At 35.6% G+C, this 19,284-nt stretch overlaps 1 protein-coding gene across 1 annotated transcript in view; it reads right to left on the bottom strand.

Moving 5' to 3' along the window:
* MYO16 (myosin XVI) overlaps window positions 1–19,284 on the bottom strand; it is a 253,364-nt gene that overhangs the window by 63,751 nt on the left and 170,329 nt on the right. The window contains exons 23-26 of the mRNA XM_009085476.4: window positions 18,666–18,741; window positions 15,986–16,161; window positions 11,626–11,706; window positions 11,170–11,375 (exon numbers count right to left, since the gene is read on the bottom strand). Coding sequence (XP_009083724.3) covers window positions 11,170–11,375; window positions 11,626–11,706; window positions 15,986–16,161; window positions 18,666–18,741 — 539 coding nt within the window. The remainder of the gene's footprint in view (window positions 1–11,169; window positions 11,376–11,625; window positions 11,707–15,985; window positions 16,162–18,665; window positions 18,742–19,284) is intronic.

Consider the following 19,284-nt stretch of genomic DNA (forward strand, 5'->3'; position numbering starts at 1 on the left):
CAGAAATATTTCAGAATATTATAAATGTGAGCATGAAGTGCAATGTACCTGAAACAATTAGTAAGTATATATGGCAATGAACCAAAAGTTCAAAGCATCTGCCTACCATATTATTTTTTTTTATTATCTTAATTGACATCAAGAAACACAGTCTTAAGTGACTAGATATGCAGACCACTAAGAATCAAGTGAAAAAAATGAAAGTACAGCAATTTGGAAAATGAATAATGCTAAAAGTGATCTTACCACAAACTGACCAGTTATCATAGATTTACCTTGTTTCTATATATGCCTCTAGATTTTTTTTCTGGTAAAATATACTGATTTTTTTGCTTCAACAATTAAAAATTCACTTCCTATACAAGGAATAATAGAGAACTATGCTGCATGCTTTAATGTGTCTGTGGAAAAAGGAAAATATACCCAAAAGTGACATTAAATGACACATAACTGAGATAAAAGAGCAAAATTTAGGGCTAAGAGATAAAACTGGAAAAATACTCAGAAAATCCCCTGAACAAAATTTTACAGTGGCTCAAATGTGAGTCAGCCACTGGGCCAATGTAGAGCTCAGTACAGACTTTTGAGGGAGGATCATGACTGTGAAATCCACTGCATCAAAACACCTTTGCAGAATTTGCCATTTGGGATGTTTTAATTTAAACTGAATAAAAAGTAAGACCAATTTCTCAGATAAAGATAGCACCTTATGACAGATGATAAAGAAATGAATTGGAAGAATTATTTTTTCCTGAGTTTTATGGGGTTTTAGCATTAGGCTTTGAGATCCTTAATGTTTTCTAGACACCTGAATTTCAGTTTCTGAAGAAAAGAAGTAATGAAGATATGTGTGTCTTAGTCCTGGATTATTTATTCATATACTTCCTGTAATTAAGCAGAGGCTTCCTCATCTCAGACAATGTGGCAGCACAATAGTGAGTAGAATATAAATTACAGTTCAGCTCTTGGGATTAGTGGATTCAACTATGCAAATTCAAAAAATGAATTCGCAACATCTGCTAAAGATTTGCTAAAGATTTAAGATTTACAATACTTTTGCACCATCTTACTTTAAGCTGAAATTCCAATTTCATCTTGACAAAGCAATGTAAGGCATATTTACTTTAAAAATTGGCAAAAATCACATATTGTCTCAGAAACATGCTAGCATTGAGCAAACAAACAGCTCTATTACATCTACAAACATATTCATCTGACTCTTCTTCAGCAAATGTTTACTTTTAGCTCTTGCTAGGTAAGTCTTTCCCACAGCTAACTACCTCTTCATGCTTGGGCATCCCACCAACATGCACAGGAGGCCATAAAATGCTTCACTGTACAAAGAATAAATGGGCTATGTAACAAATTTAAATTTCCTTGTTAACCTGCTAATTTGATTCTGTTTAACACAAAGATGTTGGATGACTGGTGTCCACTGAAGCTCCTTTTCTTCCTCTGCAGACACAGCCATATAATAGGACATCAAAATCAAAATTTCAACTGAAACACTGAAGTGGGCTTGTACAACTTTCCTGTGACATTGTCACTTCAGGGCTCACTGTTTGCCAAGAGGGCACTGCCCAGCCCATTGGGAAATATACTGAGAAAGATGTATGCTGCAGAAGCAGAAAGTAAAACCAGACTCAAATAGGAATTGTGATATTAAAAAGAAATAGGATTAGATTTGCTGTTCCACCTAGATAATGCTCTATTTCTTCATTCCTTTTGTTGTTTTTTTCTCCTGTGTAACCAGTACTCAGCCAAAGAGGAATGGGAACATATAAAACCCTTCCCACAATACTCACTAGTGGCTTAGACAATGTTTATTGGGAGTATGGGGAAGGATTTTTGGACCTTTTTAAACCATATGGCAAAATAGCTTCTCTGTGAGATCATCTCTAATTCTGCTCCCTTCTGTGGGAGCTTCCCTTGTGCCTCTGAACCCTGTGAGTGCTATCAGTCTGGGTAACAGGGATTCTCCTGGCTCTGGATTGTATAATGGTCAGACAAACCATACAAAAGCATCATTTTTCAAGATATACTAAGGTCATATGCCAAGAGTGGACCAGATTCTCCTCTCATTAAGAGTGCAATACAGCTGGAGTAATTCTGCTGAAACAGATGATGTTAAATTAATGGCACATTGGTCTAAACAAGAAAGCAAAGTAAGACCCAGTGATTAAGAGGCACAAAAGGATTTTATGGGCACGCTTGCATAGGATTTTGTATTTGCTCTCAGATATCACCAGTATAAACTGCCTATTGTTATTCAGCCTGACTGGGAAATCTAGCTTTAGGAAGTGTCATTCCAGGTTCTCCTGCTGAAGATTAAATGGTTGTAAAGAATACCAAGATATGGATAAGGAGAAAAAGGGTGCCCTGAATATCTGAGTTGAATGGAAAGAATTTAACAGCTGCAGAGCCATGGAAGAAACAGCAGGAGGGTCACAGTTGTTTTTGAGTGTGAGGCAGCTGGACTGCATCTATACAAGTCCTATGACCTATACAAGTCCTATGACCATAGAAAAGCAGCACTCAAGATCAACTATTATTTTTCTAAACAGTGCAGACATATTAAATTAAGCAATAAATAACAAGGAATTATTTAAAATCATATAGTAAAATTATCTATGTGACAATTTGCACCTTAATCTGATAATTCAAAGTTCCTGCATAGTGCCAGTGGCATAAACTAATGTGTTACATACTTACTTTAAAATATTTACTTTAAATATATGCTGTATTAATTTAAGAGGTCAGTAATTCTAATAAGCATTTCCTTAGAAGAGTTTTAATGTATAAAGATTAGCAAAATATTAGTGGTTGATAATATTTTAAAAGGTTTATTTCTGTGGCAGGCATTTAACTGAATTTCTTACTACCACACATAAATCTATGTCCATTATCTTTGTCATTACGTGATGCCAGCAAATTATGAAGTACTCAATAAAGATTTTTGTTGGAACCTTAAGGTTCTGAAATAAAGTTATTAGCTGCCTGTTATAGGCACATTGAACTCAGTCAGTTTGTGAGATATGGCTCAAGAACTTTCATTATACTTATTTGTGTAGAAATACAATTCTATCTATTTTTATTATCCATGCTTTTAGATGAAATCCAGTGCTGTGGTAGGTATTTCAGCACCTTGTGACAACATTTTTCCATGTTTAGAAATAGCACAAGCTTTAAAATTCACAGATGTAAAACATGAATAGATTTTTATAGGGATTGTAAGGGTTATTTAGTGATCTAATAAAATTTTGTTAAATCTGATGGATAAGAAATGTCAAGTGCTAGTGGAAAGCAGAGGTACCAAGGGTGGCACTTTAATCTAGAAATAAATAAACATTTTAAAAATTCACAGATCCTGAAATTTAAATAAAGAAAACCGCAAGAACTGCTGAAAGAGTTCAGCCAGAATTATACTTGTGTGTGCCCAATAGATCTATGATTGCCTAAAGAAATTAATGTAGTTGAATGAACCTAATAGTGGAGGGAGAACAATACTATGAGATTCTCACTGAGACAGCCTAAAAACTGGAACATTCTCTATTGCACAAAACACCAGACTCTGCAAGAAGCTTCACTAAGTTTTATGCATTCTATATTAAATGTAATATACATAATGCTGGAAGATTATTCAGATTATACAACAAACATTTGAAAGTTAGGTACTATCAGACTTAACTGGCCATGTCATCTTTATTTGGCTGTATCTGGCTATTTAATGACCTAATTACATCCTCATGCTCAAGGGACTCCTTTCCTTGTCAATCTTGTAGAACTGTAAAGTGTATGACAGATATGAATAATTCAACTGACTTCAATTGTTTACACACATTTACACATTTGTAATTGCTTTAGCAAATGAGGGTTGCATTGCAAGCTTCTGAAGATGCCTGAGCAAACAATGCTGATATTTATTTTTGCCTTCAAAACATAGCTAGATGCCTTCTAAATAAAGTCAGGTGTCTAGTCTTCCACTGAAAACTCCAGTCAAAAGAGAAACTCTTTTCTCTTGTAGTCAGTCATTTGTGCACTCTCACTAAGCCCCAGAAACACCAGCAGCTTTACCACCCTCACTGTCCAAACTCTGTGACATGTAACATAAGCAGTTATTTTTGCATTTACAGGACTAATTCCATGGGCAAGAGAACTAATGCCATGGTATAGCTTCAAAAACTGCATCTATCTTGACTCCAGAATTTTGTTCTCTGGTTTTTTAGAGCCTGTTACAAAGCATTAATTCATTCCCTTGCCACAGAATGGAGCTACACTGATTCTGGGAAATACCTGCAAAAATGGATAGACCTAAGACTAATCAGTTGAATCCCATCCTAAAAGTGATCATTTTTCTTTACACCCTACAAATTAAATCCTGGTTATTCAGGCAAGTCACCACAGGCCTATGAATAATGCACCTTGTGCATTTCTTGTTTCTAAAATATCAAAAAGGACCTAATGGAGAGAATGGGGAAAACAAGCTAAATGGATACAAAGAAACAACTCCAAAGGGGTAAACCAGAAGATTCCAACAGTCAGACTGTGTGGAAAGAGCTATTTGGTTTTTCTACAATATGAGCAGCTTGGTAACTCTCGCTACACTATCACATCAAGTAGATTTGAAATGGTCTGTAGCCTTTAAGACAGTCCTTAATATCTAGTTACATCTCAGGAATTCCCCAGGGTGATTTACTCTAATCCTAGGCTTGTCAGGGAGAATGCCAGAGCATTCTGGGTTTTGGTCATCTCCGACAGTAGAATCAATCCCTACCAGTAAGGTTTCATGAGGAATTAGTAATTTAGTGTAACCCTGAGTGCTGTAAATTATCCCAAACTGGGTTCCCCTATCCAAAAGGTTGGTGAAAGGAAAAGAACAAATAGAAGCTGAGGGTAGAAAAAGGAAAAAGGGACTTTCAGAATGATGGTGTTTGTCTTCCCAAGTCACCAGTACTCATGATGAAATACTTTCCTGTCTGCCAATAGCAAGTAGAAAATTAGTTCCTTATTTTTAATTTATTGTTTTTTCCATTCAATTGTATTTAATTCAACCAATGAGTTTTCTGACTTCTCTCCTAATTGTCTCCCCCACCCCAGTGAGGAAGGAATGAGCTAGTAGCCACAAGAGGTGAGCTGCCAGCTGGGGTTAACCAATGACACTTCTTTATTCAAGGGCTTTATTTGGGATGCTGGTGGATGAGAGGTGAGACATGAGCTGGCAATGTGCATTTGCAGTTCAGAAAGCCAACAGCATCCTGGGTTGCATAATAAAAAGTGTGACCAGCAGGTCAAGGGAGGTGATCCTGCCCCTCTACTGTGCCCTTGTGATTCCCCTTCTGGAGTGCTGTGTCCAGCTCTGGGGTCCTCAGAACAAGGCGGACATTGACCTGTTGGAACAAGTCCTGAGGAGGGCCATGAAGATAGTCAGAGCTAGAACACCTCTTCTATGGAAACAGGGTGAAGGAGATGGGGTTGTTCACCCTGGAGAGGAAAAGGCTCTGGAGTGATCTTACTGTGGTCTCCCAGTACCTGTAGGTGGCCTACAGGAAAGACAGAGAGGGATTTTTGAAAAGGACAGGAAATTATAGCACAAGGGAGAATGGCTTTAAACTTGAAGAGGACTGGTTTAAATTAGATATTAGGATAAAATTCTTTGCTGTGGCATTGGAAAGGCACTGGGACAGGTTGCTCAGAGAAGCTATGGATGCCTTATGCCTGGAAGTGTCCAAGGCCAGGTTAGATGTGGCTCTGAACAGCCTTGTATAGTGGAAGGTGTCCATGGCAAGTCATTTGGAGCAACACGATCTTTAAGGTCCCTTCCAATCCAAACCATTCTATGATTCTATAAGAATTACCAAAATTTCCAAGGACACAGACATTTTGAAAATCACAGTTTTAAACTTCAAGGATGACCTTCACTCCTCATGGGAAGTTAGTCATTACCCGGTTTATGAATTTGTGTTTAAAGTGCCCTCAAAACTGATGACTTTAAGATACTTCATTTACTCACCTTTGCTTGCATTCTGAAAGAAAGACAAATAAAAAGGATTACCCTCAATCAGAAATATCCCTTCCAGCTCTAGGTCTGAAGGAACAAACTCCACAATGGCAAGACTGCCATTTGATATAAATTGATATCATTATATCTACTTTAATGAAATACTGCTTTTGTAGCAGCAGTCAGATTGCCTCTTGCTCTCCTTGCAAAGATTTAAGGTATCATGGCACATATCAATGTAGTGCTCTATGAGATTACTGATGCTGCATAGCAGACAGCAAAGCTGAAAGGGCCAGTGTGATGATGGTCCACCACTTTGCAATCTGCTCTGTACATCATTCTCACTAATGCCCCTACTTACTCCTGAGAGTCTGAAATGTTCTGCTGACTTTTTAAATTCAAAAAATCATATATTATAAAACATTATAACTTCTCAAGAGGAGAAGAGGAAAAAAAAAAGGAGAAGGGAAAGAAAGAGTAAAAAAAGCCAACAACAAAATGCTTCTGGACAAAGAGAGTATAGATATACAATGATGACTCATGCATATGATTTACAAACATAAAAAACAGATCTGTGCAACACATCATAAGCTAATAGCACAAATTTGGTGAAAATAGTACAACAGCTACTAAAAATGGCTTTATAGGAAAAGGACAGACATTACTCGACCAAGCAGTGATATCAGCATTAGCATAATCTTTCCTGAGAAAACAAGGTATCTCTTCAGAATGATCTCTTAACAAAGTCAATTATTTGAAAAAGTTAATCATAATTTAGTACTCTGAAGCACTAAAGTTTTGATGTAAAGATCACTATTGGTGCATTTCATTACCAATGAATGTTGCCCTGACCAGAAGTACAGAATTTAGGATCTGCAGTTCAGTGCAGCTTGAAGAACACATTAATAGCTTCATACCAAAATCAGAGGAAAACCTGTAATTAGAACAGTCTTTGAACATACTTGTTTCACCCTCACTGCTATGATTACCATAAGAATATATTATCATTGTGTCATATTCTTCCTTCCTAATATTTCCTATTAAAATGGATGTTTCACCATCTTTTGAAGTTACTTTAAAACAAAAAAATCATCAGAATGTTAACTCTTTATTTCTTTTTTTAAAATAAAGCCTGCAGTTGGTGATTTAGATATTTTTACCTTATTCATAAAGGAGAGTAAGGTTAGATTATGAAAGGAGGGAGAAGAAGGAGAAAAAGAGGAGAAGATGGGGAAGAAAGGGGAAGGAAAAGGACAAGGAGGAGGAGGAGGAGGAGAAAGAAGAAGCCATGACATTGTACCTCCAAACCAGCATCTGACACTGTCTTAACAGGATAGGCAACTACTTAAAAAGCTTCATAGCTGCATTAAAACTAGGTAAAACTAAAGATTAGATTGGTGCAATTTAATCAATTTTAAAAGATTATTAGAAATAGTAAATCATAAAATTCTAGTGACATCTCTTCTTGCCACCATACTGTAAGGAATGCCTCTAAATACAGCCTTCATGTTCTCCTTCACACTATGAAATTTTCTCTGTTTTTCCTTGAGCAGCAACAGAAGGCAGGATGGGACCTCCATGATGGAAAACACAAGGGTAAGTTGATAGAATTAAACCCAGGAAAGACCAGCTAGAAACCTGAGAGACAGTAATGAAATTCCAAGAAACACTCAAAAAGTGCAGAAATAAATGAAAGGAACAGAGCAGTAGAATTTGGGCTTTCTGAACCACATGATTTTTGCCAAGGAAATCCTGCCATTCTTATCTGCTAAGTGAAAGGCTCAAATTGCTTATCAGTCCAATGATCCACAGAGGTTATCCTGAGCTTCAACAGCTCTGAGTGTTTCCTGTAAACTGGCAGGGAAGGCTGACACAGATGCCTCATTTAAGGACTTGTGTAACTGGACCTTGCAGTTGCCACTGCTAAGGAGTGTCCCAGACACAAGAAACCAGGGACATGTGAACCTCAGTTTCAGAGTTAGTAGTGCATAAATTCTTCCATAGGCAAGGATACTGAAATGCAGACAGAGAAAAAAACCTGTGTATAGTTTAGAAACTGGGTGAGAAGCATTAAAGTAGAAAGAAGGAATTATTTTGATTTCTATTTCAATTTAGAGAACCTGGAGTGTTAGTAGAGGAGGATGCTAGGAAAATAAAATTTTTCAGAGGGAGTAAAACAAGGCATCTTAATACCTCATTTTTACCTGAACATCCCTGAACAGCTGTATTCTTGTATTTTGCTGAGGTCACCTCATGGGTCTTTGATCCCTATAATTACTTTTAAAAATTTATATTTGAAATGGCTTTTGCATGTCTTCCTTGAGCACCACGTCTGGTGAATGACAGAAAAGTCAGCCAGGATCCATTTTATTAATTGATGCAAAGAGATTAGATTCTAGATATTAAGCTTGTATAACAAGGCTCTGTTTGTGCCCCAGAGAGTTTCTGAGCCCTATTGTTCTGCACTGGAAACAGTGCAGACACTTGATATTTATTTTTCCTGTTCCATGGCACTGACTACCAAAACCATAATAACTTACTGTTTCTACTAATGGTCTTTTTGTATATCTTATTCTAAATTAGATACATTTTAAATTAGAATTATTTTAAATCAGAAATAATTTTTAATAAGATATCAAAACAAGAAATACTGGAAAGAAACAGCAATCTGCAGACAGTTGCTAATTCCATGGCTATTTTACTGTTTTCTTTCTTCCAAGAAAAAATATATTTGTAGGTACTTAACCTATGTGTACAATTTAGACTGCAAATTGGAAACTTTAAACCCTTTAAAAATTTGTTTGTGCCACTGACTTGACTTAAAAAGCAAAGATAGTATTTAAAAAAAGAGTCCACTGAGAACCATTCTGAAGATAATAAGCAAAATATATGGATGGGTTAACTTTTCCAGGAGTGTAAAATGTTTGCTACTCAAGGTTTTCTGCTTTTAAGGTAAGGTAAAAACTGATCCCTGTCTCTTTGGTCACAGAGCTTTAGAAATTGAGCCAACACTGCAAGTAAATTCAGCAGAAACACTGCATTTGGAGTTGGCAAATCTGTTGAAATCACATTTATGATTTCTTATCCTACTTTAACAGGATTTAATAGCATCTGACCTTATGAATTCTCATTTTATCATATATTCCTTGAGAAGAAGTGTCACAGCTTCCATTTAAAAATGAGAAATTCCATAAGATTTCGCTTCTGATCAGCAAACTTTGGTGATTGAGGGGTTCACCTCACAGCTGGCAACTTTTACTTTGATAAGACAGAAGCAGAACCAGTAAATCCAAAAGGATAGCAACAGAAATAATGATTAAGCTTTGTAGCCAAGGAAGATATACTCTTGCAAAATATGACATTTCTTTAGCTACCTCTCTCTTAAGCCATTGTAGGAGTTCAAATAGAACTCATGAATAGGTTAAATACAAATCATATTAATCCCTGATTAGATACCAGTAGAAATTTATTCAAAGTCATCCAATTAAGAATGAACTGCTAATGTCTGATTGGTGATAGAATACAGGTTTTCCAACATTCCATCCCTTTGCCACCAAGTCTCCTAATTCAAACATACTTTCTTCTTGTAAGCCTGCAGAAAAAAATAGTGTTTTTATTTTTAATTAATAGCTATTTTGAATTCTGACCCCATTACCTATATGATAAAGAAGATCCAAAAAGTAAATGCACAGAAACTGCAGGGATGGTGAGGGAGGATAGTTATTTCTTATCTTTCGGGAATTCAGGTTGGGATTAGGGCCACAAATTCTCTTTAGAATACTAGAAATACCAGTTTGACAGCAAAGGAAACAAGAATTTGAAAGGTGAAAAACTTCATCAGGTTCAGGTGTGTAAGCCTATAAGGAAATATGACAAAATCAGTTCTCATTCCAATCAATGAATAGTAAGACAAGACCAGAGTATGGCTGAACAGCCAACAAAACTAATACAGTTAACAAAAAAACACCAAAACTAATTATCTGGTTTCTAAAAATATCCTGTTTTGTTACCAAGGCAATATAGAGATGCAGAACAAATGAAGATTTTTAGGAAACTTTTCCAAAAGCTAACTCATCATCTCTGAATGCAATATTTCTTTCTTACCTGCAGTCTATTGGCTGAAAAAACACAGCAGAGATTGCCCATGCAAACTCAGAACATGAAAGCTTTCCCAAATCTCCCATTATGTGCATCTTCACCTCAACCAGCCTGCCCAGCTTGATGCACACTGGAGGATGAATATTGTGGTAGGGCACAGATGGTTTATTTGTGAAAGAGGTAGAATTATAAACTCCTATACTCCTCACTCTTTGAGTATTTATGGAGGAAAAAAACTTACTGCCCAAGCAGTAATTTAACATCCACACCTTTTTCCAAGAAGACAATTCAAATTTATGTGTAAGCAGCTAATGCTGTTTTTCAGAAGTAAAATAATAAAGGCCTGATCATGACTGGTTGATGTACATCAGTCGAGGGGATAGAACTTGCCTTGAGTGCATGAGGCTGCTAAACAAATACTTCTTTCTGAATCTTTTAAGAATTAAGTGACCCAAAACTCCAATATTGAACTGGGAATGAGGAACAAGAGTTTGCCTTCTGATAGAAGCAGACCTTTTTGTCTTTTCATAATAATTCTATATGTCACTGATTTCTAACAATAATAAAAATGGAGTTGTGATATGAGCATTAGTACCTCATGACCAGGCATAAACAAATCCTAGTCTATGAGATACAAATAATGAACCCATGACACCTACACCTAGAAAGCTGAAAAATTAGACTATTTCTCCTTCTCCTTTTTAATTATCTGCAGACAATATACAGTATTTTATATATCATAAATCATACAAATAGCATTAAGTGTAAAAAAGGGCTCCTTTATGAGGCCATATTTTTTTTAATCTTAATTTTTCTGATGATCTTTATAAATATATTTCCACATATCAATATAAATTTTATAAATGTATCAATTTTTAAATATATTTCTAAAGTTCATTATTTGTTCAGTTGAAAAGTATCAGGCCTATACCCCTTGCAGGCAGACAAGACTTTCTCTGAAAAAAGTCTGAAGACTCATAAGAAAATCAACATTGCAAACACTACCAGATCACAACAGAAGGCTTTGTACTGTAGGTAAGAAAAAAGGTTTTACAGAACTTGAAAGAATTTACCTTGACAAGAAGTCTGTGAAAGAGAGACGTACTGGATACCCATGTCGGATAATTTTGACCATATCTAGGACACCAATATATTGCAGTTGAGCAGACACATAAAAATTATCAAAAGTATCTGGCAACTTGGAGTTATTAGGTTTTATACAATGAACAGAATGTGGTGTGCAATTCTGCAGCTTCCCAATAATATCTGCAAGTGATTTCTGGGGAAAAAAACAAAGAAACAAAACAGCAATTATCAATCATTCTTGTGCAGATAAGACAATTGTTCAATACACATTCTCCTCCTAACTTTTTAACATTATTTTTTCAAAAGGGTTGACCAGGTCATGCAAGCCAATTCTTCAAACATAAGATTCTTCTTTCTTCCATTACAATCTGCAGAGGGTAATCCTGCCTTTAAAACAGCTGGAGATTCTTTTGCAAATTTCTGTCCAAAAGATGTCCACTGACCCTGAGCTGTATTGCCACAGTGGTTGGGCCCCCTCGTTCCAGTCTCTGAAGAAATGAGGATGTTCCTTTCTTTTTCAACAGCTGTGGAAGAGAAAAGCACACACAACAATTTCATCTCAAGATGGGCAGTAGACCTTTATTGTCATTGCTGCAGTTGACTAATGAAGGCAAAAATTTGTGCAAACACTGTGCCACAGACAAGGATTGAGTTTCAGAAAGAAATGGGAAGTGGATAAATATCCTCAGGTATTTGCAGAGCCATGACTGGTAAATTTTAATTTCAAAAGCAGCTACATACATTATAATGATAATACACCTTTTACAAACAACTGGGCAAATCAATATGTTTCAGATCTCTGTGGCAGAAGTAGGACTTGTGCAGTTAGTATCCCATGGAGTCTAGAAGCAGCATAATTCTGTAACTCTGTAAGATGGTGCCTTATGCCTTTGGCAGGTGTTTAAGTCAGTAAATGTAAGAGTACAGATCATTTTAAAAAAATCTCAACAGCAAAAAAATAATACAAATATATTTTCAAAATCTTCTACTTTCTTCTTGCACATGTAAACACAGCTAAACTTCTCTTTTTTAATACATTTTTCACCAATTTGAGACATAAATTATTAACAACTTCCTATCTCATTAGAACCAATGTTACCCCATACACCAGAATTGGGAGGGGAAATTTAATTTATTTTTCGCTGCTCTACTTCCTGACTTTGAGACTGAAATGTAAATTATCATAGTAAAATTGATCCCAGAATTTAGGATCATTTGTTAAGCTTTCTACAGAAAGGCTGGCAAAATTATTGCATTCCAGGATTTGGCAAAGCTGTGAGATTTAAACCCCCTTATCAATGACAACCTTTTCACCTCTGACTCTCCATTGCCTTTTTCAGTCCACTTACCCCATAAAAATCCCTTTCTATTGAGTCAGCATATTCTGGCCTACTGCTTTTTCCAGTTTTATCAAGAAAGCTTACATCTTCTCAGCTTGGCCCACTGAAGCCAAATGGCATTAAAATATTGTAGTGCAAGCAATTTTCTACTCACCATGCTAAACTTTGGAGCTCTTTTTTATTTCACTTACTAGGATGCAATAAGATTTTAAAGGAAAATTCACCTTCAACTTCAAAACTAAAAAGTAAAAGAGATCTGCTTGTTCCAGTTCTTCTCATAAAAAGGACAACTAACATGCCGATGACACTTTTCAGTAAAGTTCAAAAATAACTGAGGAATATAACCAAAATAGAATTTTCTCCAACTTATGGATAATGGTATCAGCCCTTCCTCTCAATATTTAAATCAATAGTTCAAGATTGTTTCTTGACTTAGTGGAAGATCTAAGAACAACACTTCAGATGCTAAAATTCCTGCCTGCTCTCCCATGTTACATATGACTTCCCATGGAAGAGAAAAATTTGTTTCAGAATGAGAGAAGAAAACAAATGAAAAATGAAAAAAAAAGGCAAAGACAAAAAAATTCATTGAATTCAGACTCTCAAAACTTGGACATCTTTAAACTTCAGCTATGGGCTAAGGAAAAAGGGATGTATTACCCAAGCTGTACCTCTCCATTGCCCTGTAATATACAGCTTTACATTGGATTATCTTGTACCTCTAATCTACAGAAAAAGACCCCCACATATATGCATATTTGAAATCTCTGTTTAGAAGCTAAAAATCTCCTCCTAAAAACTATATAAAGACTTTTGCTGTATAAACTCTGAAACATACCAGTTTTTCCAAAGTAAGTGAGGGGGAGACAACAGAACCAAAATATGCACCAGGAAAAGATTAGAAAAAAACTAGGGAGCAAGAGTTGATGTGAGCAAGAGTTTGAGAGTATCAATGAAGATATCTTTTATTTGAAAAGGGCACATGATCTTCATAAGTCACAGAGGCTTGAGCTGGCATCCCCAAATTCCTATGACTCCTTATGTGCCCCAAACTTCCAGCCAGTTAAAAGATCTGTTCATGTCTGCCTTAGAATGGATGCATTGTTGTCTTGGATCCTACCATGCTAGCAATAGTTCAAAGAGGTGTCCTTACTTGTGCCAGCATTCTCAGCATCAAGAGTCATTTATGGAAAGGTAAACAGATACATGGCCATATGTAAAGACATTTATAATTATATAACCAAGCTTTTAGCTGGGATTGCAGTGACAAGATGAAAGAGGAAGGGACTCACAACAAAATCCTATTTGACTTTAACTTTCTCTAATTCCCTTCCCTGGATATGGTGGAGCCTAGTTACTGTCCATACACAGCACCATGTGCACCTCCCATTTCATGATTCCTACTGCCTACAGTATGATGTAGGTTGTGACTCAAACTCCAGGTATAAAAGGAATGCCAGTCTCTGGTTGATAATTTTGCCCTAATGTCCCTCCTTCTCTCCCTCCTCTATTCTATTTTTTTTCCTTCTCTTTGTTGTCATTAACCTCTGGACAAACTCCAATAAAAATACGGTGGTTATGATTTTCCAACTCATAATAATTTAAATTTTAAGCTGACAAGAAAAAGCCTCTTATATTGCATTTGCAATTACAGTAAAAAATAACAAACCAAACATTATTTCAGTCCACCACATCAGATTTTCAAGGCTATAATGAAATAGGGAAGAAGTTATTTGGGACTGCACAGTTATGGATGTGGGCTTGATCCACAACAGAATTTAAGAACTTACCTACTTCCAGCTCCTGCAGTGAGTGCCTATTCCAAATAAGCAAGTGTTGCTTTTTGCCAATGGAACTGCTTAGATTCCTAAAGTTCTGCTCCAGTCCTGCAGGGCAGCACAGTACCTTGCTCAAATTAAGCCAACTTAGTATCAAGAAAGTGCTCTGTCTCACCAGCACAGCTCTTCTCAAAGCCTGTGTTTGAGAAGCAAAGCCATCCTTGTCTCTGCAGACAAATGAAGGATGAAGTTCTTCCCACCTTCCAACTAATGCCTAAAGGTTTACAGCATTCTCACTGAATTTGAAATTTCTGACTTCAGATATCATGCTTCTGAAAGGAATTGAATGTATCCTGTCTCTCAAGAGATTAACTAAAGGTTAAAAGCAATTCTGGACATGTCAAAACTAGCATAATTTCAGAAATCCCAACTGTGCAGTGTTTTGCTCTGGTTTTTAACTCAGATATGCTTTTCATACTTCGTCCCATGTATGGGACTAGCATCTTTTTCACATCCTTAGGATGCTTCCTCTAGGAAGCTTTACTACAGTGGAAAGGCACCTAAAGGCACCTTGTAAGGCCTCAGCTCTTTGCTACATATAGCCTTAAACCAACACCATTCACTTCAATGTAAGTTCTTCCACTGAGATTACTGACAAGAGCAGTAGTCAGGAATTATGCTGTTTTCAGCAGGGGGACTATAAGGAAAGTCCCATTGCTAAAGCCTTCCACAATGACACATGAGTGCGGGCTCCCTAATCCCATGGCAGAATCAATTTTATGCAGCTGTAAAACCAAAAATAGAGTTGTAAGATTCAAGAAGCCTGGTGAGGCAGCTGATGTATTGTGAGAAGTGTGTGCTTCTTTTCTTGAAGGATAAATTCCAAAGCTCTGTCATGAATTAACTCACTAAATCACATTATTTCTTTTCAAAAGAGATGTTCCACGTGACATGAACAATTAATTTTCTGATAATCTTCAAAGTTTATCTCCTGCTCCTCTCTTTTTTTGCTTTTGCTTATGGTTTGTTGATGGTGTTTGTTTGGGTTTTTTTAAAAAAAATTTTCTGACTTAGCAGGAAAAGAAGTAAGTTTAGAAATGAGGCATATTTGATTTGATTTAAAATTGACTGGGAAAATTTACTATAAGACACCATTTAAAATAACAGTGGCCAAAATTTACATTTGATCTTCATATGAACCACTCAAAACTGCGTTTAGCAAACCAGAAATCGTCTCATGCTGACATAATAAGAACAATAAGATTTTATTTTTACACTTTCTATGTCTTAATTTATTCAACTATTCCCCATAAAGCCTTTCAAGGAGAAAAAATGAAGAAGTGTTCCTAAGTGTTCCTACAACCAAAAATTAGTAAGACTGGATTGACTGCTAGTAAGCCTTGGAAACAGGCAATCCTAGAATGATTCAGACTTGAAGGACCTCATCATCTTGTTTGACCTTCTGCTCAAAGAGTCCAAGAAAGAAATTTCTGAACTAGAATTATTAGTGTTCATAAATTAGAACCTCTTCTCATTTTTGCTGCTTTAGTGTTGGTACTAAGTACTAAATTATTTTAATAACATTATGACTACAGAGAATGAAGCAGAGAACATGATTTCACAAATGACAAAATAACAGAAAAATCTTCAAGGAGCCAAGAGCAGAAAGAATCCTACATTCTTACCTTGCTGAGTTCAATATACTTCTTTGCTTCTCCACTTGCACAAGTTACAGATGTTTTTTTACTGAGCAAAGCTGCTTTACACCCTTTGATTTTAAGGGACCGATATGGAGGAACAAGTGATCCAGTTTGTGTCAGTTTGGACTGGAACAGTTGATTGACGACCACATTTTCACTAGCTGGAAATAAAAAAAGGGAAAGAAATGCATGAAGATAAAATATAAGCTAGAAAATTATATTTATGGTATTTGTCAGTAAAAAGACACACAATAGGAGAGAATTAAATAAGTAAACCTAAAACAAACGGAAAATTCAAAAAATGAGCGTTATCAAAGTTATCAAAGAAAATTCAATGTGTTAAAATAGTAACACCATTTTTAACATATTCAGGTCCAGTGCTGAACCAATAGAGGGCATAAACCAAAACTCTTCAGACTGATCTGTCTAAACTTAATTACTTATGGGATCATCACCTCTGAATTTTGTTCCATTACAGATTCCCAATTCATCCATCTATTAAAGCAATGTAAAAGATGAGTTCTGCACAATTTCCTGACATGTAGTATTTAGAAACAATCAAGGAACTTGACAGAAATAAATTATACACACTCATTGCACTGAACTATATAGGCACAAAACATGAACAGGGATTTAAAAAAAAGGCAATGCAAAGAACAGGACTGTAGAAAATTTGGTGTCTCTATATCAAGATCACACTTAAAAACATTTACAGAAAAAAGACAATGGCATAAAGATACATTACTACTTGTACATATGCTTCCAGGAGGTGCTTTTAAACAACAACAAAAAAATCTGAATTTGAAGACAGATAGTATACTTTCTTCTAATTTCAGTCTAATTGTCCTTTATGGATTTACGGCCACAGGGTTCTTAGATGAACATGATAATTACATGCTGCTTGTACTGCCACAGCACCAATAAGTGTTGAGAACTCATTGTGTGATACATCTTTAACCATGCTGAATTCTGGTTAATTTTTTTTTAAAGAACTAGAAAACTGGCATTATGACCACACAAATCATATGAATAAACAAAAACCACAGAAAGGTGAATGGGATAAGCATCATAAATAATAGCTTAGCAGGTAAAAATCTTTAGTTTGCTCTTTAATGAATGGTTACAGGTTTCTTACTATATGATAAATACAATATATTTGTTTCTTTTTCTGTGGAGATTCCTTACTTAACAAGAACATTAAATTTATGAAGAAGATATGGAAACAGATAATGGAAATTATTCCAGCATAATCAGTGGGCATCAATACGTTTAAAATGTAATAAGTAGGACTAGGACAGGCATAGAAATTATGTCTTTCAAATTAAAACAGATACATCCTGTGTCAAAGGTCTCTTCTGATACTTTTCAGGCAGGTATGTTCCACATTCCTACACATATATAGAAATTACTTTAATGTTATTATAGTTAAAAGTTTTGTTTGAGGAAATGAAATTCAATGAAAATCAAAGGAAGCATGCACTTAGGTTATACATTACACAGCTTATAAAACTGACTCTAAACGAAATATGTCACTGACAATCAACCAGGGATAAGTGCCTTCTTTTTTAAGTGATTTAAGCCTAAATCACTTAAAAAAGAAGGCACTTATCCCTGGTTTTAAATATTCTTGCATAATTATTATTATTATCATTATTATTATTCCTTCTCAGTTGTATATACTTAATCTCATCATATTATATTTTTTATATCCAATCTCATCCTCTATTCTTGCTTTTTAACAGTTGCATAGCTGATTACACAAAACAGCAATGGAAGTGCAAAAAGAGACTATGTGAGAGAATGGAAGAATGCTCTCTCATCGAGCATACTGGAAATTATCATACCTGCTTTTTGGCAGATTATCATACAGATTCCAAGTAGTGAGAACTTTAGTATCTCTAAAACAACAATCAATAAGCTTAAATATTCAAGATAATTTCTTTCATTTCTTTCTTCATTCAGAATGTGCACTTTTTACATCTAAAATGCATCAATTATTTTACTATGGTATTGACTAATTTTACAGTAAGATTATTAAAATATAATAAATTTTATCATTAGGCCTCTATTTCGAAGCAAAAAAATATATAATATATCAATTGAAAAAATCTACAGTGGTTGGAGAGATGACAAATGACACCTCAGGACAACACTGAGGAAAATGTTTTGTTTTTCCTCTCCAGAAAGGGTAAATTATACAGGTTCTCCCTAATCCAATTAAGATTCATTAATTATGATTAATTATTTAATTATGTGGTTGCTTTATTATTATTAGGCATAATTATGCAATATGCACACTGAAAGGCATTTAATTTTGCATTTCAATGGACACTTATATCTATTCACTGTAAAACATAGGAACGCCCACAAGTTACTGCTTTTAGAAAGGTACTCAAGCAGTGGAGTACATCCCACTGCTGCCTCTATCATTTTGGGAGCCCAATTTCCTTCCCCCATTTTCTGAGTTTTATTTTTGCTGTAGTGCATACTCATTGTCTTCTGTAAGTCATTCTCACAAATCATATTACACTTACTTTTTCTTTGCACCACATCACATGATAAAGATGCTCTATGTTCATGAATCTAAAAGCTTTTAAATTAGAGCAAATTTCAAACCATACTGTATGTAAATACTTGATAAAGATAGGCAAAAGCATTTACTTACTTTTCATTACAAATATGAGATTTTGTGAAAGGGAATCTTTATTTTTTTCTATCGCACCAGCAATTTCATATGTAACCTATAATAAAATATTGTGACATCATTAGTAATGACCAATGCATCTTTTAAAAACCTTACAGCAGTAGAAATGAAGCTATGTTTTTTTCCACTCAACAGTTAAAGGCTGGCACCAGGTAGTATCTTTTGGCATTTTCTAATCGCCACAACGCTGACCAGAAGAACTGGTTGTTGAACATTATGTGCCTCTGCAGCTGTACAGAAATGTCATTGGGCTGATTTTAAAACACTTCCACAATACAAGGCTTTGAATCAAATATGTACTGAAAAGCAGGAGACACTGACCTAAACAATGCTTTCTCTTTAGGATGAACACGTCACTCCCAGCTCACAGATCTCCTTGTCAATGGGAAACTGCCCCTACTAACCATGACAAAACAATCTGAGTCCAAACTCACACTTAGGACAAATTCCAATCATTGATGTATCCTTTGGAGGCAAGTTCAGTCAACAGGTAATACACAAATCGCATTTACATTTCCAACAACTACGCCCATGAGGATTTGGGGTCACCTCAGTTGCCTGATGTCGTGATTTCAATAAT

Source organism: Serinus canaria, chromosome 1 (assembly GCF_022539315.1).
Source record: "Serinus canaria isolate serCan28SL12 chromosome 1, serCan2020, whole genome shotgun sequence".
Classification (NCBI taxonomy): Eukaryota; Metazoa; Chordata; class Aves; order Passeriformes; family Fringillidae; genus Serinus; species Serinus canaria.